Source organism: Nyctibius grandis, chromosome 26 (genome assembly GCF_013368605.1).
Source record: "Nyctibius grandis isolate bNycGra1 chromosome 26, bNycGra1.pri, whole genome shotgun sequence".
Taxonomy (NCBI): Eukaryota; Metazoa; Chordata; class Aves; order Nyctibiiformes; family Nyctibiidae; genus Nyctibius; species Nyctibius grandis.
The window spans coordinates 635,285-657,347 of record NC_090683.1 but is presented as its reverse complement, the minus strand read 5'-3'; the positions used below and the strand labels follow the sequence as shown (position 1 = coordinate 657,347).

Below are 22,063 nucleotides of genomic sequence, written 5' to 3'. Positions count from 1 at the left end.
CAAGACATGATGCTGAGACAACTGGGTTTGTTCTGTCTCAAGAAGAGAAGACTCAGGTGGCATCTTAGGTGACATGCAGCTACCTTTTAGTGGGGTATATAAAAGGCAGAGCTAGATTCTTCCTGCAGGTGCACAGAGAGGATGAGAACCAATGGACACAACACGAGAAATTTCAGTTAGACATTCAGAAAAGATTTTTCACAATGTAGTTAAACACTGGAACAGGGACCCTGAAAAATTCTTGAATACCTTGTAGATTTTCAGAACTGCACTGGACAAGGCCTTGAGCAACTGCTCCAGTTTGGGCCTGATTTGAGTGGGAATTGAACCAGAGGTCTCCAGAGGTCTCTTCTGAACTATATTACTCCGTGATTTATGATCATCTAATGATTCTATAAATGATTATTTTAAAAACACCCTACAAGGACCCTGTAGCCAGATATTCCCATTTTCTACACTTCTAGCACCCTTGCAACTCCCACAGAGATTCTCTGCCCATTTTTCTGCAGCACCAATGCCTTTTGCTCCCCTTAAGCATCTCGTTGGTCTTTGCCTCTGTCCTGCATTGTTCTTCTCTGTCTAGAACCAACTTGAGATTTAGTATCTAATATACTTTTAATTCCTCGTGACTAAGACTGAAAAAAAACCCCTCAGACTACGCAACTGATTCTATCATTTGCAAGGCCTTTGAGAAGAAAGCAATGGCCATTACACCACCTAAAAACCTGTAATGAATGCTCAAGGATTATTTGTTGCATGAGATTTCTTTTTGGACTGACAAGTGAAAGTTCTTAGGCTTTTGCTAACCCAATGCTATCCAAAATCCATCTCTTCTGCTGCAACCATGCTAACTTGAAAACATCTGAAGCTTTTTACTTGTGCTGATCCTTTCCCCAATGTAGAAGTAAAATAGCTAACACCTCATAAGCAAAGGTTTGCAGACTTCTGTAGTTAGGAGGTATCTGCAGCATGACCTGATAGCCTCACTGAGTCAGCACGACCCGACTGTTGGAGGACTGAATTGTTTGTGTCTAGACACTCCCTATCTGAAGTAATCCATGCTCTGGGGTGTTTTACCATGTCCTGCTTGTCTGACACAGATTGGTTAAGGATGAATCTTATAACACAAAGGTGTATAAACTCTGTAACTGCCCCATTTGGGCAGAGTTCACATCAGCAGTCTGTCACTGCTGCTCTCTGCTCTCCCCAATGGTTGTAGCAATAACCTGCTTCTGCCCTGACCTGATTGCATCCTGGTTATTCTGTGACACCAAGCACAGTGGAAGTTGCAGATCTTGTAGAGACACTGTTCGGTGTTGCGCTAAACTCTGGGGGAAATCTGGATCGTAGAGGCAGCACGTGAAAGTGCCACGGTTTACAGTCAAATGTGTAATTGCTCCTGTCTCTCTGCTGTAAGGTAGGATCACCTGTAGGGTCATTCTATTTTATTTTCTTAAGTGCATTTTCTCATGGAGTTACGCTAGCCTTAGACCTCTCTGTCCTCCTGCTAATATCAATGTGTTTCCTTTACTGGATTTTTGTCACTGTAACTTTTCTTGTCCTCCATGCTGGGAGTGTGAGGAAATACATACAACTCATAAAGGTCTCCCTTTGCAGGCAACAACGACACTTACCTGTGCTGGTAGTCTGTCTTCTTTTAGAATTCTTCTGTGGGGTGGCAGTCACCTCATCGTGGGTGTAGTTGAGTGTATGTCACATGAGTATCACCCCGTTGCCTTGATCACAAGTTGAGTAGCTGAGCGTAACGAGGCATGGTCAGCAGGACAATGTGAATAAGAACTGTGTGTGATGAGCCTTCACAGAGGCCACCAATGAACAAGTGACAGAACAGTACTTAAAACTGCTAGAAAGGAATACCATGCTATTTCTGGGGACTGACTGGACTGACAACTTGTGCTGACATTTGTTCATACAACCTCCAGTAACAGAGATATGAGGGGAACCCTGGTATGCAGACATGGTAGACACAGAGGACGTGAGGCGGAAAGGTTACGTGTTGGTGCCAAGCTGTTACTAGCCCCCAAAAAGCAAGAGGTAAGAGCATTTGTCACAACGGCATGGCCCTTCCAAAGTTCACCAAAGTTTAGCCAGCCCTTCAGGGTAGGTGCTAATTTGTTGTTGCTTGTCAGTTGTGAGACTGCATCTGGAGAACTGTGTACAGTATAGGTGTCCTTGCCCCAGTAAAAAAACCCAAAGATGTTACCAAAATGGTGTGTCCAATGGAGGATGAGCAAGCTGATCAGAGGACTGGGGCACATGACACATGAACAGAAGCAGAGGGAGAAGACAAAGTTTAGAGGAGGGATCTAGCTGTACTGTCTGCTCTCTGAAGGATTTATAGAGAAGTCAGAGCCACACCTCTCAGAAGTGCTAAGTAGGCGTGGGTCATGGCTTAAACAAGTAAATCTCCACTGGACACAGGGAAATAACTCTTCACAATGAAAATGGTGAAGCATGAGGCGGTGCCCAGGGAAGCTGCAGAAACCCCATGCTTGGAGATATCCAGACTTACCTAGAGAAGGTCATGAGCAACCTTGTCCAGCTGTGAAGTTAGCCTTGCTTTTAGCAAGGGATTGGGCCTCCAGAGGTCCTTTCCAATCTCATTTTCTCTATGGTTTGATTATATTCCCGCTGTTCTTGAAACTTTCACAAATATTTTCCCGGAAGGTGTTTGGCAGATTTCAATACCTAATTGGTCCCTGAGGTTTGACTCAGTGAGGAAGTACAAGAGTGTAATATGCGCCCACTACTATAAAAAGGAGCCGAAAAGAGAGGAAATTTATTTGACAAAAATCAAATGTCAAACTAAATGAAGGTGAAACATCAGACTGAGATTCCTTTTTGAAGCACCCTGGATTGTTGTGGATATACTGCAAACTATTTGGACCATTTCTTAGAGTTTGGATGTGATTTTTCAGAGACTAGGAAAGATTAAAGGGACAATGGCTTGGATAACTGAAGTTTTAGTCTTCAAACTAAAGTAAAAACTTTTAGTTGTTATTGAGGGAGTTTCTTGTTTTAAGGGGCCACTCTCAGCTTCCAGATAATATCTATCCATCTGTGGCATTAAAAAGTATGTTCTATATTTTATATGTTTTGTGAGAAGGGGGTTGTTTTGTTTTGGTGTTTTTTGAGAAACAATCGTGAGATAATGCTAATAAAACCCTGTGTTTTGCTGGAAAAAGGGCACAAAAGGGGAAAGATTTGATGCGAATAATGTGATAAGAAGGGTTGTAGCATCCTAGTTCGTATCTACCCTTTTGTTGAGCATTATGGAAGGAGCATTTGAGAGGGAAAATTGTGTGGTATGTTTGGTATGGGCTATGAGCTATCTAAGATGTGCTTGCTTTCCCTGGAAACTCATTGTGTTAGTGTTTATTTCAATCATTCAGAAATACTTGAAATGAGACTTAAATGAGTCTAAAACCAGATTCAACTATCCAGACACAACAGATAAAACCTGGAAGATCTGAGTGCAAAATGAGCTGTATGCCTCTTTTTAGGGCAAGGAGGGCTGGTGTCCGGGAGAAAAAGGAGGTAGAATGCAGTTGAAACCCCATAGATGGGACTTTGCAAGCCTGTGATTGAAGTGCATCAGCCAGGGTTTTCAGGTTCCACTTCACTTCCACAAGGTAATGGCAACCACAATGGTGACTATTGTAGTACTATAGTACAGTAGTGCAATAGACACAGTGCAGTGGACAATGTATGTGTCTGAGTTTGGGGTAGGATATAGGGTGAAGGGATACTTGGGGACTTCTGAAGAAGGAAAAATGACCGTCAGCATCAGAGTTGATCCACTGGAGCTGTAGAGCTGAGGGTAAATGAAAAGTAAACAGAAAATTTCCCCATACTTTTCCCCCTTCCCCCTCTTATACTCTTGCTTAGTGTAGCATCCACCCGTTTCTTCTCTCAGTGGTAACCAGCCATCCTTCTCTTTGTAGCTTTGCTATCTTTCTGTCTGGCCTTCTGTAAAGTCTCTCCTTCTGTCTTTTTCTTTTTATCTCCTTTTAACTGCAGTGTTTCTCTTTCGCAATGCTGTATCCATCAACTAGTCTAATCTGCTTCAGTGTCAGTCTACAGTGTGATTGCATTCCTCTGCAGCACTGCTTTTGAATTCATTTCAACTAGTAGGTCTTTAGGCACTTAGTGAACGTACTCACTGTGTGTATTTGGCTTTTTTTCTATATATGGTGGAGGGTGAATGTTGTCAGACCATTCAGAGATCAGAGATTCATTTGTCCTAGGGTCTGTAACAGTTTCTGCATGTGCACCTCTCTCAACTATACTACGAGGGAACTGCATGAATCATTTTAACTGGGGTGAGGACTCAATGTTACAAATGGAGCTTGGGACTCCATTTCTGTGCACAAGATTGTTAATATGTGGTTACTCTGGCTGCTCCAGTCTTTTATAAGGGGTTCATTACTGGTACTGGCTTTTAATATTAGCAAAGCTGAACTGACTTGCGCTTTGTTGTTTTCCACTAGTTCTCAAAATGGGCCTTTTTTTCTTTTTTTGCTAGCAATGAAGCCTCAATGAACCACACAACAGTAGTGGAGTTTGTCCTCTTGGGGCTAACCAACAGCCCCAATTTGGAGACCGTGCTCTTTCTGTTCCTTGTGATTGCCTACTTCTTGATCCTGCTTGGAAACATTACTGTCATCAGCATCACTCTTGTGAATAATTTCCTTCAGACCCCAATGTACTACTTGCTCAGAAATTTTGCCCTTTTGGAAATCACTTTCACCTCCACATTCATTCCCAGCACCCTCTACAGCCTTCTGACAGAGAAGAAGATTATTTCCCTGCCTGGTTGTTTCCTTCAGATGCTGCTTTTCTTTTACTTGGGTACCTGCACATTTTTCCATGTGGCGACAATGTCCTTTGATCGGTATGTTGCCATTTGCCACCCTTTGCATTACTCAACAATTATGAACAACAGATTTTGCCTCCAGCTGGTCCTGGCTTGCTGGGCAGTGAGTTTTCTCTTGATGTTTCCTCCTACCATTATGATTGCCCAGTTGCCATTCTGTGGTCCCAATGTCATGAACCACTTTTACTGTGATGCTTCCTTGTTGTTGCAACTGTCCTGCACAGACACAGGGTTCATCGAAGGACTGCTGCTTATCGTATCAATTATCATCATACCTGGTACCTTAATAGTAACTGCTGTTTCTTATGGCTGCATTATTATCACCATCTTGCATATACCGTCTTCCACCGGTAGGAAGAAGGCATTTTCCACTTGCTCAGCTCACCTCATGGTGGTAACGATATTTTACAGCACATCTATTTACAGGTATATCCGCCCAGCACAGCGAGGTGGGCAGGACTCTGACAAAGTTCTTTCTTTCTTCTTCTCTGTGGTGACTCAGATGCTTAACCCGTACATCTACTCACTCAGGAACAATCAAGTCAGACAAGCCTTGAAGGAGAGCATCTTGAAGGCATTTTCTAGCTCCCTAAGGCAGTTGTGAATGCTGGAGTAGCCCATCCAAGTGACTGAATTGTGGCCCAGATACAACGTCAGCATTGCGTAGCTGTGAATTAAAGATGCTGATTTCAAAAGGTTTGTGCTTTCTACATGTTATGTAGTTTTTTCCTCTGTTAGCAACCAGAATATGCCAACGCAGAAAGGATCTTCTAGTCTTCAAGTACCTAGATGCAGCTTTGCCTCCTTGCTGTGATGGGTGAGCCTTGGCTAACAACTAATTTCCCACCCAGCTGCTCACTCACGCACACCATAGTGGGACAGAGCAGAGTCAGAAAACAGGAAAAACAGAAACAAGAAATCCTGTGGGTTGAGATAAACACAGAGAGATGGTTTACGAATTGCTGCTGGGAGTGAAACAGATTGGATTTGAGGAAAATTAATTTGATTTATTGCCTATTAAAATTTTAGTTTGTAAAAACCAAAGACAAATACTAAACCAACACCTTTATTCCCCGCTTTACCATGCTCAATTTTATTCATTCATTCCAGACTCCTCTACCACTGCCCCAAGCAGCGCAGGGGGAGTGAGGGGGGTTATGGTCAATAGACAGTGGTTTCACTCTGCTGCTCCTTTCCTCTCACACTTTTACTTCGCTCCAGTGTGGGTTCTCCACAGGCTGCAGTGGATATCTGCTCAGCCATGGAGCATTTCCTCCTCCTTCTCTAACCTTGCTATTTCCTCTGTTGTTTCTCACTCTATTTATTCCCTCCTCCTTTCTCTAGCTGGCATTTTCTGCCCTTTCCTGAAGATGTTTTCCCAGAGGTACCACCAGCTTTTCTCCAGGGCTTAGCTTTGGCCTGTGGTGGGTCCATTTTGGAGCCATCTAGAAGTGGCTGTGTCCAGCATGGAGCAACCCCTTGTCTCTTCTCACAGAGGTTACTCCTGCAGGCCCCTTGTTACCAAAACCTTGCCATGTACACCTGTGGTAGGTTAACCTTGTCTGGCTGCCAGATGCCCACCACTGCCCCTCCTGAACAGCACAGGAGGAGCAAATAAGATAGATGAAAGAGCTCATGGACTGAGATAAAGACAGGGAGATCACTTACCAATTAGCATCACGGGCAAAGCAGACTCGACTTGTGGACGATTAAGTTAGTTTATTGCCAATTAAAAATGGAGTAGGATAGTAAGAAACAAACAAAAAACTAAAACACCTTCCCCCTACACCCCTTCTTCTCAGGCTCATCTTCACTCCTTCATTCCCATTACTTTCACTCCTCCCTGCTGAGCAGGGGATGGGGAATGGAGGTTGTGGTCAGTTCATAACACACTGTCTCTGCTGCTCCTTCCTCTTCATGCTATTCCCCTGCTCCAGCGTGGGGTCCATCCCACAGAATACAGTCCTTCACAAACTGCTCCAGCGTGGGGTCCATCCTACAGAATACAGTCCTTCACAAACTGCTCCAGCGTGGGTGCTCTCCCTGGGCTACAGTCCTTCAGGAATAGACTGCTCCAGTGTGGGTCACCTGTGGGCCACAGTTCCTGCCAGAAAACCTGCTCCTGCCTGGGCTTCTCTCCACAGGCTGCAGCTTCCTTCAAGGCATCTCTGCCTGCTGTGGTGTGGATAACTCCTCTGATGTAGTCCTCCATGGGCTGCAGGGGACAACCTGCTTCACCATGGTCTTCTCCATGGGCTGCAGAGTAATCTCTGCTCTGGTGCCTGGAGCACCTCCTCCCCTTCCTTCTTCACTGGCCTTTCTGTCTGCAGGGTTGTTTCTTTCATACTTTTCTCCTTTCTCTCACTGCTGCTGTGCAGCATTTCTGCCATTTCTTAAATATGTTACCATAGAGATGCCACCAGCATCGCTGATAGGTTCTGCTTTGGCCAGTGACAGGTCTGTTTTTGAGCCATCTGGAACCATCTGTGTCCCACATGGAGGGGGAGCCCCTGGTCTCTTATCATAGAGGCCACCTCTTCAGCCCTCAGCTACAAAAACCAAGCCCAGTACAACACCCAATACATCCCCTTTGAGAAAATTATGCAATAGCTTTGGAAACAAACTGGAGCAGCTCAAGAGTTTATAGTCCCAAGCTGTTTGCTTCTGACCTCCACTTTGAGCTTACTGTTTCCTGAACAGTCATTCAGGTCGATCATCTGATCGCGCCATAAGCTACTGTATTGGGTTTGCATGGCAAGGTTTTGGTAGTGGGAGGGCTACAAGGGTGGCTTCTGTGAGAAGATGCCAGAAGCTTCCCCCATGTCTGACAGAACCAATGCCAACTGGCTCCAAGACGGACCCGCCGCTGGCCAAAGCTGAGCCAATCAATAAGTGATGGTGGTGGCGCCTCTGTGATAACATAACGTGTTTAAGAAGGGGAAAAAACTGCTGCACAACAGCAGCTAGAGAAAGGAGTGAGAATATGAGAGAGAAACAAATCTGCAGACACCAAGGTCAGTGAAGAAGGAGGAGGAGCAGGTACTCCAGGCACCAGAACAGAGATTCCCCTGCAGCCTGTGGTGAAGACCATGGTGATGCAGGCTGTCCCCCTGTAGCCCGTGGAGGTTAATGGTGGAGCAGATATACATCTGCAGCCTGTGGAGGACCCCACACTGGAGCAGGTGGATGCACCCGAAGGAGGCTGTGACCCCATGGAGAGTTCACGCTGGAGCAGGCTCCTGGCAGGAGCTGTGACCCCATGGAGAGAGGAGCCCACGCTGGAGCAGGTGTGCTGGCAAGACTTGTGACGCTGTGGGGGATCCACACGGGCCCAGTCCATTCCTGAAGGACTGCACCCTGTGGAAGGGACCCATGCTGGGGTAATTTGCGAAGAACTGCAGACCAAGGGACGGGCTCACGTTGGAGAAGTTCATGGAGGACTGTCTCCCATGGGAGGGACCCCATGCTGGAGCAGGGGAAGAGCATGAGGAGGAAGGAGTGTCAGAGACAACGTGTTAAGAACTGACTGCAACCCCCATTTCTCATCCATCTGCGCTGCTTGGAGGGAGGAGGTAGAGAATTTGGGAGTGAAGTGGAGCCCAGGAAGAAGGGAGGCGTGGGTAGAAGATGTTTTAAGATTTGTTTTTATTTCTCATTAATCCTACTCTGATTTGATTGGTAATAAATTAAATTAATTTCCCCAAGTCGAGTCTGTTTTGCCTGTGACGGTAATTGGTGAGTGATCTCTCCCTGTTCTTATTTCGACTCATGAGCCTTTCGTTCTATTTTCTCTCTTCTGTCCAGCTGAGGAGGGGGAGTGATAGAGCGGCTCGGTGGGCACCTGGCGTCCAGCCAAGGTCAACCCACTGTCCTAGTTTGGGCTAGGACAGAATCAATTTTCCTTTCAGTGATTTTTCCTTTCAGTTAAGTTTCTTCTGAGTAACTGCACTTTCTGAAGCTAACTACGTTTTGCAGACAGTGTCCACTTCTAGGACTGATAACGCTCAAAGTTTATAGCTATTACTAAGGTAACGGTAGGAATGTTATGCAGAAAGGCTCTTGCTTAGACTTATTCCTAGAGAAACCAAGGTCACTGCTAAATTCCTCACTATCTACAAGAGAAAAGCTGTAGAAGAGTCGCAGCTCCAGGGAGGAGCAGACAGGACAGGTGACCCAAAACTGACCAATGAGGTATTCCATCCCATACACGTCATTCTCAGTTTAAAGCGGGGGGATCACGAGGGTCGCTCTCTCTTCTTCTATGGCCACTGTCTGAAGAGGACTCTGCCCGTTTTTCTCCTGCCCTGGATCCCAATCTGTGTATCCCTGAATCTGGTTCCCATCTGTTGTTGGCTCCAGTCTGGGACTTACTGGAGCCAGCCCTGCAGCACCAGTGGTGACGTGATTGTTCTTGAGGGAGCTCGATCTTGGTTTTGTATATATTTGTATATATTTAATTATTTCTATTATTATTATTATTATACTCTTTTTCATTGTTATTGTTTATTAAAACTGTTTTAAGTTTCCAACCTATAAGTCTCTCTCCCTTTTCTCTTTTTCTTCCCCTTCTGGGTGAAGGAAAGTGTTGCTAGAGAGCATCTGCAATCAATCAGTTTAATAGCCAGCCCAGCTTTAAACCGTGACACCCACCACAGCCACATCTGCACAAAGTCTGTATGAGCTCTCTGCGACAGGCTGAGTTTAAAAAGGCCAACTTTGACTCAGAAGAAAGTGGCAACCTTTCGTTGCCACGCAAATCTTCAGTGTGGCTCTGTTACGAATCACTCTTTACAGCACCCATTTCTAAGGCTTTTCCTGTGTTTGTCTGTTCCAAGAGCTCTTTGAGGAAACTTGCAAGTTCATGAACTGTTGAGATCCTGATATTTTTAGAAAAAGAGCATGACCTCAAACATTAAAAGATCAAATAAACAATGTGATCAAAACTACTATATTAAGCTTGCTCCAGTTTGTCCCCTGGCAAGAGTGCCTGCAAAGGAAGTGCCCTCTCTCTTTTGTTAATGACCAATTTAATTACTTGTTCCTTGTCTAGGATCTAATGAAGGAACTGTATGTGACCAGTTTGGTTCATTGGATTCCTCTTAACAGATTTTTTTTCCAACTACCAACAACTACAGGCAACCAGCCCTATATGTTTCCCACAAATTGCCTGATGACATGTTTTTTCCCCAAGCAGGGTTGGTTAATAGATTAAGAAAAGAAACTGGATTGTAGACAAGAGCTTTGTTTTGGAGTAACACAGAAAACAAGGAACAGCACTTGAGCCATGCAAGTGTGAGGTCCGATATCTGCTGCTAACCCACCACTGGGAAGGAGTTTGGGAATGATCACAGCAGAGTGTAATCACTGTGCTGTAACATATATATGAGTTGGCACAGTCTGTGGTTTGTATGGTTTTTTAATGTTTTTGTGTTTTTCTGCCTGTCTGGTTCTTTAAATACAGTTGTGTTAGAAGAGAGATTTGTGTTTGCCCCAACAAGAGACCAGTCCCTTTGCACTGGTAACATAGAATCACAGAATCATAGAATGGTTTGGGTTGGAAGGGACCTTAAAGATTATCTAGTTCCAACCCCCCTGCCACAGGCAGGGACACCTTCCACTAGACCAGGTTGTTCAAAGCCTCGTCCAATCTGGCCTTAAACACTGCCAGGGAAGAGGCATCCACAACTTCCCTGGGCAACCTGTTCCAGTGTCTCACCACCCTCACAGTCAAGAGTTTCTTCCTAATATCTAATCTAAATCTACCCTCTTTCAGTTTAAAACCATTACCCCTCATCCTGTCACTACGTGCCCTTGTAAAAAGTCCCTCTCCATTTTTCCTGTAGCCCCTTCAGGTACTGGAATGCTGCTAGAAGGTCTCCCCAGAACCTTCTCTTCTCCAGGCTGAACAGCTCCAACTCTCTCAGCCTCTCTCCGTAGCAGAGGTGCTCCAGCCCTCTGAGCATCTTCGTGGCCTCCTCTGGACTCGCTCCAACAGCTCTGTGTCCTTCTTATGTTGGGGGCCCCAGAGCTGAACGCAGCACTGCAGGTGGGGTCTCACAAGAGCAGAGCAGAGGGGCAGAATCACCTCCCTCGACCTGCTGACCACACTTCTTTTGATGCAGCCCAGGATACGGTTGGCTTTCTGCGCTGCAAGCACACGCTGCTGGCTCATATTGAGCTTCTCATCACCCATCACCCCCAAGTCCTTCTCCTCAGTGCTGCTCTTAATCCATTCTCCGCCCGCCTGTATTTGTGCTTGGGATTGCCCCGACCCACGTGCAGGACCTTGCACTTGGCCTTGTTGAACTTCATGCGGTTCACACAGGCCCAGCTCTCAAGCCTGTCAAGGTCCTTCTGGATGGCATCCCTTCCCTCCAGCATGTCGACATCACCACCCAGCTCGGTGTTGTCCCCAAACTTACTGAGGGCGCACTCAATCCCACTGTCCATGTCGCTGACAAAGATGTTAAACAGGACTGGTCCCAATACTGACCCCTGAGGAACGCCACTCGTCACTGGTGTCCGCTTGGACATCTAGCCGTTGACTGTAACTCTTTGAGTGCGACCATCCAGCCAATTCCTTATCCACCGAGTGGTCCATCCGTCAAATCCACGTCTCTCCAATTTAGAGACAAGGATGTCATGTGGGACAGTGTCAAATGCTTTGGGTGAAGAGGCAGCTATCACAGGATATGGAGATCACAGTGAGCTGAGAGGTGCAGGTGCAGAAGGCATTTTGCCTTTCCTGAAGCCGAATATGATACGGTAATGATGATGTTAATATAAGACACAAAAGTGATGGTGAGTGTATCCAGGATGAAAAACCACTTCTGTCAAGAAACTCAGGTAGTTCAGGAGCTCTGTGTCTCTGCAAGGAAGTCTGAGTAATAGTGAGTTATCATCATTGGTTAATGGCTAGAAAAAGTTAATGGCATCTGGGATGCAGAAGGACATCTGGAAAAGTACAGTCGCTGGGCCAAAAATAAGGAGGAAGTGCCCTGGCCAAGATAAAATAAGCAGAGCGCATTCTTCCATGTTTGTTGTGCTTACATAGTGTAGTGACCTACAGAGCATCACATATCTTTTTCTCAAGAAATAGGTATTATTTTGGATAGGCAACATTGGTTCCTTTTAAATTCCCTCAAGCAATATGGGTCTGCTTTCCACTCAGCTCTCCACGTGTAAGATAATTTAGCTCTCGGTGAGCAATTCAATCAGTTATTCGTGTTGATTTCTTTCCAGTCCTCTCCTTATTGCAGCAATATTTGAGGTGCCCTCCTTAGTGGTCACTGGGCAAAAGTAAAATATTAACCCCTGTATTTCTTATTTTGTATATTATTTGTCATAAAATTTGTATCAGAGAAGGAACATAATCAATTTAGAGGTACTCAGTAAAGCTGGCATTTTATTTTTATGTATGCCTTTTTAATTTGGACCTACAAGATCACAGAATCACAGAATGGTAAGGGTTGGAAGGGACCTCTGGAGATCATTGCAGGTTCTCCTAGAGCATGTTGCACAGTGTCACATCCAGGCGGGTTTTGAATATCTCCAGAGAAGGAGACTCCCCACCCTCCCTGGGCAGCCTGTGCCAGGGCTCTGGCACCCTCAAAGTAAAGAATTTTTTTCTCATATTCAGATGGAACTTCCCGTGTTTCAGTTTGTGCCTGTTGCCCCTTGTCCTGTCACTGGGTACCACTGAGAAGAGTCTGTCTCCATCCTCTTGACACCCGCCCCTAAGGTATTTGTAAGCATTGATAAGATCCCCCCTTAGTCTTCTCCAAGCTAAACAGACCCAGCTCCCTCAGCCTTTCCTCATAAGAGAGATGCTCCAGTCCTCTAATCATCTTTGTAACTGATGATGAAGATGCAGAGTTTTAACTGAAACCAAATCTTCTCTTAATTCTGCAAGTTATGATGACTCACATATATTGAGCGAATAGAGCCATTCCTTGTGTCTTTATGACTTGGCTTGTTTCTGTCTTCTTTGAATACTTATTTACATGTAGTTATTTATCTTTTTTCTTGTCCTTTATCTCTCCTGCTTCTCTCCATTTCTTGAAAGACTCATCTGCTCTCCTGGAGTTTTAAACAGATATGGCCAGCCTTTCTATAACCCAGAATAATTAACTGTCACATGCCTTGAGAACAGTTTATAGACATAGCGAAATGCCTGATTTCTAAACTGCTGATCTGTGTAGCCAGCTAGCCCCTGGTGAGGATGTCTCTTCATCCCAGCAATGGTGTATCACATATGAAAATCAACTTTGTTGCCTGCTCTTTTTGGCACGTGAAAAGGGGAGCAAGGGGTATTGCTACTACAAGTCTCAGCATGGGGATAAGGTGGTGTTGGGTCACTGCTTGCGTATTTCTGTCCGCCCCTCTCTTCTCGGATTGCATTTGAAAATTATTTTCAGTTCTGTGGTACTTTTATACCATTTTAAACATCATCTAGCACTTCATGAGCAAATACTCAGTCTTTTGTGTCTATTGACTTTTAAAAGAATGTACCATTGTTTATCCATGGACATTGAAAGCAACTGGTATAAGGAGCTTCTCACTGAAAGATGAGTTACTGAAGACTGGGTTAGGAATTGTGTGTGTTAATAACCCTAAACTTTACCACTTAATTGTTTCCAGGTAAAAGAAGTCTTCTAGGACTCCTACATGATATATTTTTAGTAGCAGAATCACTATACTACTAAACAGTTCCATTTTAATTGAGCAGATCTAATATTTTACTGTGTCTTTGACATGTACAAAGTATCCTGCGTGGAACATGCACAATATCCAAGTTTAAACATTTTTTTATTCACTGGAAGGAATTTCCTATAAGAATGGAACATGAGGAGAAAAATTGTGCACACAGGAACACTGCTTCTTGCAAACTTCCGTACAGAGCCTGTCTGACATGAGCTGCAGTTTACGTAGAAAGTCAGGAATGTGGAGATGTTGAGAATGCCCTTATTATCCACTCAATTTACAGTTCACTCTGAAAGCCTACTTAGAATGTGGGAGGCAGTGTCCCTCAGAGCATCCCTGACCTGCTGGTTCCTCAAAGTGTAGATGAAAGGATTAAGCAAGTGAGTGAAAACAGCTGTCTGCAGGGTGACTGCCTTCTTGAGGCTGAAGGAAAACTCCTTGTTTGGCACTATGTACATGAAGATGGCACTGCCATAGAATATGGAAGCGACAGTGATGTGGGAGGCACAAGTGGAGAAGGCCTTTTTCCAGACTGAGGATGAGGGGATATGGAGAATAGTGATGATGATCGACAGATATGAGAGAATGGTAAATAGCAGAGAGCATAGGAGCACCACAGTGGACTGTGTAAACTTCACCAGCTCTAGGACATGGGTATCTGCACAAGAGAGCTTGATCAATGGCTCAATGTCACAAAAGAAGTGATCAATAACATTTGGCCCACAGAAGGGGAGCCAGGAGACAATGATCACGGGAGAGAGGACAGAGAAGAAGCCCCCAGCCCAAGAAACCAACGCTAGTTGTAAGGACATCTGGGTGTTCATGATGGCAGAGTATCTGAGTGGGATGCAGATGGCCACATAACGATCAAGTGACATGACAGCCAAGAGAATGACTTCAGTAGTCCCAAAAAAGAAGTAGAAATAGCATTGTGAGATGCATCCAGGCACAGAGACAGTCTTTTCCAAAGAGATAAAGTCTTTCATCATTTTTGGAACAATGGCTGTTGCTGCCATGATATCCAGGAAAGAGAGATTGCAAAGGAAGAAATACATGGGGCTGTGGAGTCGACGATCAGCCAGTGTGACTGAGATGATGGTCACATTCCCAGAGACTGTCAGTACATAGATAATGAGAAATACGATGAAGAAGAGGACATCCATTTCCCAGACCACGGGAAAACCCAGAAGTATGAATTCAGTTACCACAGAGCTGTGGTTAAACATCAGCTTGGCAGGCATCTGTGACTTCAGCTTGGCAAGAGGGTCTTAATAATGAAACAGTAAAATGTACTTCAATGCAAATGTTTTCTCAGTCGTGGTAGGTATCATTAACTGAACTCTGGGAGGGGGGTACTTCTAACACAGAATATCTCTTTCCTTCTAAATATAGATTTTATTGACAGGATTATTTCCACTGTCTCATTAACATGGGGTAGAAGCTTGTACCTGGAATCTAAAAACTGTCATAACTTAGTTTGGAAGGAACTTTTGGAGGTCTTGTCCTGCTCTTTGCTCCGGTTAGGGCTAACTGCAAAATTAGGTCATATTACTTAGGGTCTTGCCTACTAAATTTGTGACCATGTCAAAAGATGGATATCCCACAACCTCTGTGAGTATCTGATCCAGTCTTAACAATGCTCAAAGGAATTTCTTTTTCTCCTATCTAGTTAGAATTTCCCATGCTGCAATTTTATCAGATTGAGGAAAGTGTGACTCTATCTTCTCTATAACCTCCCTTAAAGAGTTGAGAACTTATGCTAGATACCAGGAACTGACCCTCCTTCCCCCTCCCCCTTTTGCCTTCTCTTTTCTAGTCAAAATAGATTCAGTTCTCACTGTCTCTCTCCTCATATACTCAGTTTTCTAGCACCCTAACTCTCTGATGGTCTCTTCTGATGTTCCTTCAATTTCCTCCACATTAATCTTGTACTGGGCAGCGGTGAGGGTGAGTCAAACATTGTTTTCCCGTTTCTGGCCCCATTACTTCCAATTAGAGGGGAACAACAATTTCCACTTACCCGCTAGATGCTCTCTTGCTAATGCAGCCTGGTGGGTGGCCAGCCTTCATCAATGCAAGGGCACAGTGCTGACTCTTGACCACTAGAACTCCCACATCATTTTCTGGACAGCTGTTCCTTAGTCAGCCAGTCTACTGTCACTCATCCATTTTTTCAGTACCTAAAATACCCAAATTCAGTTTTCATACACAAATCTCCCCCAAAATTCTTTACCATCTCTATTGCTATATATGCAGTGCCCGACAAATGCTGCTTGAAGGTACACTGGAGCAGGCAAGTAAAATACCAAGAAAGAACAGAGTTCCAGGAGTGCAAATAATAGAGGTTTAGAGTCTTTATGGTAGCCTTAATGGTTATCACCTGAAATAAGAAATTATCATTGTGCTGCCACTGTCTTTCCTGTAACTGTTTAGGTAGACTGATGTTTGTAATAATAAGTGTACATGATGACAGAGGAACAACTGCCAGAATCAACTGTACGTGAAAAATGTACAGTTTTGAGAAACAACTCTATGTGTTGATACAGAGAAACATCACATAAGAAGACATTCTTCACATCTAATGTAGTTTCCTATGCCTCTCTTTATGGTAAATGCAGACTACACAAATTGTGAACCTACAAATTAGTGTCCTAGAAGTGGTTTATATAATGTATTTTTGTTGACCAGGCAGAGATGAATTACACCTTGGTCTCTACTGCCTATATCTGAATATTTTAAGGAGATTTGGGAGTGATGAATGTATGTTAGGTACCTCCATGTAGTCAGAGGACTCCAACCTGTAAGCTTCTACTTTTGAGAAGATAGATGAAATGAGAGAAGCCAAGAAGGAAAAAAATTACCCGAAAGAAAAAAGTTCCATAATCAAAGCTTGTACATACCTTTGGAGCAATTTCTTCTAGCCTGTTTTGCAGAGAGAACAGAACCCAGCTGGATGGATATCTCATTTCATTTAGGATGGTGGCTGCTATTATGGCTGTCCACCCAATCTAGTGGCTTTGAAATAACAACACTGGAATTATGGATATATCTAAAAATTTCCCTGTGATCTAGAACAGAGGAATCAAAGCAAAGACTTACTAGGCGGGTGAATGAATCATGGAATAAAAGTATACTATGGAGGAAGGAAAGAGGTGGAGTCTCTCTTTAAGCATCATTAATGCATTTATTAAGAAAAATAGGTAGTGACTTTACTTTTATTCCTTGGAACAAAAGGAGGAGGAGCTGGACAGAATAATTTAACCCTTTCAGCTATCAATACCCAGTAGACCCACCTATGAATGTGCTGGAGAAAGCATCCCATATGACCATGGTAAAACAAAAAGAACAGAATTTTTCTTGTGCTCCCCAGTTGAACACATTAAAATTGAAATAGTGGATTGAACAGGCCATCTCATGGCATTGAGGATCAGTAAAATACAGAAGTAAGGAGGGGTCTGGAATGCTGTCAACATCTAAATTAAATGAAAATTTCTGTAGGATTTCTATTAACTGTGTTATGCTTCATTAGACCTTACCCTTTCAGTTTGCATATATACCATGCATTGTAGATTTATGTGGTTTATACTCAACATAAGCGGCAGACATATCTTAGCATTGTGAACTTCAGTTTCAGACAATGATACAAATTTTGCATGCTGCAGTGCTGAATACTACAGTGCCTAAATGCCTTTTTACAAGGTCCAATAATCTTTCTCTCTCTAACTTTACCAGAAATCAATAGGAAGGAATGTAGTAGGCCTTACACTTCTATGCAGTAGAAGACATCTACAGATCATGTCCTCTTTTAACTATAAAGGGTAATTATATTGTTGGTGGCTGAAACTAGCTGTCATTTAGCACCTTGCTGCACAAGACATGCAGAAGGAGCATCGTGCTTTCAGGACAGTGAAGGGCCTGTCCAAAAGAATTGTAGTCATATTGCATACCATAGAATAACTAATGGAGCAATCAATATGGCATTCATGTGAGATGAGGGACAGCATGAACCTTGCTCTTCTGCATCTCAGGTAAATTTACATTAGATTATACTGGTCCTCCTCCCATCTCTCTGGATGTTTACTAATTTACACCAATAGGAAAGTTCTTACAGGAAAGTTTGAGAACAATAGGAAATTCCAAATGTTTGTTTGAATGGAATGGCAATCAGCTGTAAGGCATTGTTTTAAAGTAGGCAGGAAAGGATTTGCACCTCCTTACAGGCCTTCAGTAAACACTGGGCATCTAGCATTCTGAAGATGGGCCTCGTAGCTCTCTTTTATTATTTTTGAGGTCTTGGTGTTATTCCCAGGTAACGGTAATTCTTAAAACTTGAAATGTATTTGTGGAACAGCAATATTTGCTTTGGTTTGCTTCTTGTAAGACAGGAAAAAAATCTACCAGATTGTTATTGTTACTATCTATCTATGACTAGTTAGAGATTTAGACAATAGAAGTTTAAATCAGTTGGACACGTACTCCAGTGCAACTGCAATTGGGTGCAAAACTTGTCCACTTGTAAAGGGGGAGTTTCCTTTCTTAAAAGTAAATGATTCATGGTAAACTGTCAATCTCTTACAATAATAGTGTACTATACGAGTATACTACTAATGATCAATAGTAACTTTGGAGTTAAGCTCTCATTGGGCTTGGCACTGCATATATATAGAACAAATCCATTTTTAATTGATTGCTACAAAACACTTACAGTCTAAATATATGGCAACAGACAAACTTTTTCCTTGAATAAAGAAGTACAAAGAGTTGTTGTTTGGTCTCAATATGCCAACAGTTTAGTGATCCAGATTAACAAAGGTATTTGAAATCAGAGAGTTGTAGACTTCTAATATTCTTTTGTAGATCTGGACCACAGGGACCTAACTCCTTTATGAATTCTTTTAAGAATAAACTTTTGTTTCCAGCCTAAAAATCTTTGCACAGAAGTTCTTATTTTACCCTCATTCCATGTGAAAAAAAACTGGCTTTAATGTTATAGACCTGGGCTCAAGGTACTAACCAGATCAGTGTGCAACTCGTTTGAATTAACGTCACGTAGCCACCGTCTCACCTGGAGCTTCTGGGGAACTAATGCCTAACCTTTCTTTTAGGGGAGGCATCATGACAGAAGTATATATGGGTCTAATGCCACAGAGCCCCTGTCATAGCTCTGCAGAGAAGGACCTTGGAGTTCTGGTGGACAAGTAGTTCACTATGAGCCAACAGTGTGCCCTTGTGGCCAAGAAAGCCAATGGTGTCCTGGGGTGCATTAGGAAGAGTGTGGCCAGCAGGTCAAGGGAAGTTATCCTCCCCCTCTACACTGCCCTAGTGAGGCCACACATGGAGTAACTGTGTCCAGTTCTGGGCCCCCCAGTTCAAGAAAGACAAGGAACTACTGGAGAGAGTCCGGCGGAGGGCTGCGAAGATGATGAGAGGACTGGAGCATCTCTCTTATGAGGAAAGGCTGAGGGAGCTGGGGCTGTTTAGCCTGGAGAAGAGAAGACTGAGGGGGGATCTTATCAATACGTACAAATAGCTTAAGGGCGGGTGTCAGGGGGATGGAGCCAGACTATTCTCAGTGGTGCCAAGTGACAGGACAAGGGGCAATGGGCACAAACTAAAACAGTGAAAGTTCCATCTAAATATAAGGAAAAACTTCTTTAACGTCAGGGTGACAGAGCACTTGAACAGGCTGCCCAGAGAGGTTGTGGAGTCTCCTTCTCTGGAGACATTGAAAACCCGCCTGGACGTGACCCTGTGCAACATACTCTAGGGGAACCTGCTTTGGCAGGGGGTTGGACTAGATGATCTCCAGAGGTCCCTTCCAACCCCAACCATTCTGTGATTCTGTCATTGAGCACCAAGGGAAGTTGGTGAGGCATGTATGAATACAGCAGCCAATCCAATGTTGCTGTTCATTGGTATCCAAAGGAATGAGCCCAAAGGCCTTGAGTTATGTGTGTGTCATCTTGTCAGCTGCACTGAAGAATGAGTTGCATTGTCACTTGTGCCTAATCAGCCTCCACAGAACTCTCTGTGTAATCCAGGAAAGTGATTTGGCTTGTTTGCAGAAATCTGTAAATTAGATGTAAGCTACTTTACAATCATTACGTACAATCAATCAGCACTTCCTGAGAATGGTGCACCTTCCTAATGGAGGTGTCTAAACTAACTGGGCTGAGTTGCCACCTGGAGGTGCTTGTGAACTTGTGAACTGCTACATGCAAACAGGTTTCTGTTCTAGAATTCTACCTATTAGATGGTAATAACAGATGGTGTCACTGACATAATCTGCTCCAGTGATTTGCAGTGAAGAAACCGAAGTTTCTGAAGAATCAGGCAACTGCTTTCACTGAATAGACTTAATGGTCAACACTAGGATTATTACCTTGTGTGGCATTGTCTTTTATCATGTTCTGTGGAAATGGTTTAACAGGGAGAAGAAGAACAATTAAAATACAGATGGTGAAGATTGTAAAGACATTTTACAGAGGACAGGACAGAGGAGAAAATAGCTCTTGGATATTTGAAAGAGCTATAGTAGCCTAAAAAGGTTTATATTTTACAGTGTGACTGAATTTGAGAAAAGATCAATCTGGGAAGCAAGCTCCGCATTTTTGATTGTTCATTTAGTCAATGTAATAAAGTTGATACCAGACGGTTTAGTAAAAGTAAGTCTCAAAACAGGCCCTAAAAGGCCTACTCTGCGTAATCTTTAGACAGAATCAACTTTTCTTTCAGCAATTTTCCTTTCAGCTAAAATAACAGTATTTTCTGAAGCTAACGGCATGTTTTGAAGACAGGGTCTGCTTCTGGAACTGATAACACTTAGAGTTATAGTCATCACTGTTTCTTGCTTGCGCTTGGTTTTAGAGAATCCAAAGTCTCTGTTAAATTCCTCACTAATTACAAAGAAGGGCCAGAGATAAGCAAGACTGTGAACAACATCTCTGTAGTGTCTTAACTGACTTGATTCACAGCTCTGGTGCCAAGAGTAGAAATAAATCCTGTAAGAATCAGAACAATATCTTTTCCTTGGAGCCACCTGCACGTGTCAACAGAAAGGCATCAACCACGCTTGCGCAGAAGCGGGGTTATACAGCGGACTGCACAACTATGAGGGGTTATGACCACTAGAGACCCCCAGAGACCACCCAAGACCCCTTCCCCAATTTAGTAAGCATGCACAAAAACAATTACATAATGTATTAGCATATGCATAAGTTTCTTTGAATAGGTGGGCTTTACTTGGAATTGTATGAATATTCATTTTTCTATAATGTATATAACGAGTGCGCTTTTGTCCCTAGGTGTGCATGCTGGGAGGAGAGATCCCCCATGCACCCACTGCTGCAATAAACCAGTGTTGGCTTTCTAAACCATCATTTGGTTTAGAGAGTTTTCTTGGTTACTATTTTCCGGTAACAAAGTGAGTCATCATTATCAAAAGTTTGTTGCAAAAAGGCTTCTTCTCCTTCCTTTTCCCATAATATCTTTTTTTCTGCATTTTCATCCTTTATTGTCTTTAACTAGAAACCACCTATTTCTCTTAATCTTTTAAATAATTAAAGAGGAGCTATATTGCAACAGTGATAATAAAACATTCCATATAACATATTTATTTAGCTGATATCAAAAGGTTCAGATTGGTGTTAGTAAAACTGGTCAGCATTTAGCTAGCTAATGCCTGTAAACTAGTATTGAATACCAAGGCCCCACATGTATTGGTTTCTGAAGAATGGGAACCACTCTGCTACCTAAAATTTTTTATATATTCCCATTCACCAGAGAATGAAACCATACTTTTAGAGAGACCTACTGTTCATCTTCCTGCATGAACGCATTGACACTGATCACAGTCTAGAAAGAACAGTGATTAGAGACTTTAAGGTGCTAATCCAGTGGTGGTGTTTACATTTATAAGACTCCATGCTGTCCCAGGGTAGATGTCTTCCCTCCCTCTTGTTCTTTGTCAGTTACTTAAAAGCCTTCATCATTTGATGTGCGAGAATATGCCTGGAGAAGAGAAACCGAGCTCAGCCTTAGCTAGTGCATTGGAACAGCAGGAGTATGAAACATCTTAGACTTAAATCCTGACTTTGATCTTGTTACAAAGGTAACCAACTTACTATTCATGTGAAAATTTTTGAAAACAGGCTCCTAGGAAAGTGAATTTATTTTCTTGCAACACTTCTAGTTTCAAATACATCATGACGTTTAGAAGCCTCAACAAATATAGGATTTCTTCTTGTCCTTTAAACTTTGTCATGGTTTTCTTAGATCGGAAAGAAATTGGAAGAGATTAGTAGAAACTGGCTTCAGTAACATGTTTTTCTTTTGAAATCTTACTTCAGTCCTCTCAGCCTTCTTTTTGAAGATTGGTTTTGGCTGTACAGTGGTATTATGAACGACAGCAGCTGTATAATTTTCCATCTTTAGGAATCAGGAATAAGCAAAAAGCTAGTACTG

The 22,063-nt window shown here is 43.2% G+C and overlaps 2 protein-coding genes across 2 annotated transcripts; one reads left to right on the top strand and one right to left on the bottom strand.

The window, feature by feature from the left end:
- The first annotated feature begins 4,559 nt into the window (after positions 1-4,559).
- LOC137673951 (olfactory receptor 6E1-like) lies at positions 4,560-5,501 on the top strand. The gene has a single exon (XM_068419017.1). The coding sequence runs from the start codon at positions 4,560-4,562 to the stop codon at positions 5,499-5,501; it is 942 nt and encodes a 313-aa protein (XP_068275118.1).
- Positions 5,502-13,884: 8,383 nt separating this feature from the next.
- On the bottom strand, positions 13,885-14,826 carry LOC137673949 (olfactory receptor 6M1-like). The gene has a single exon (XM_068419016.1). It carries the CDS (start codon positions 14,824-14,826, stop codon positions 13,885-13,887), a length of 942 nt encoding a protein of 313 aa, XP_068275117.1.
- Positions 14,827-22,063: the final 7,237 nt, after the last annotated feature.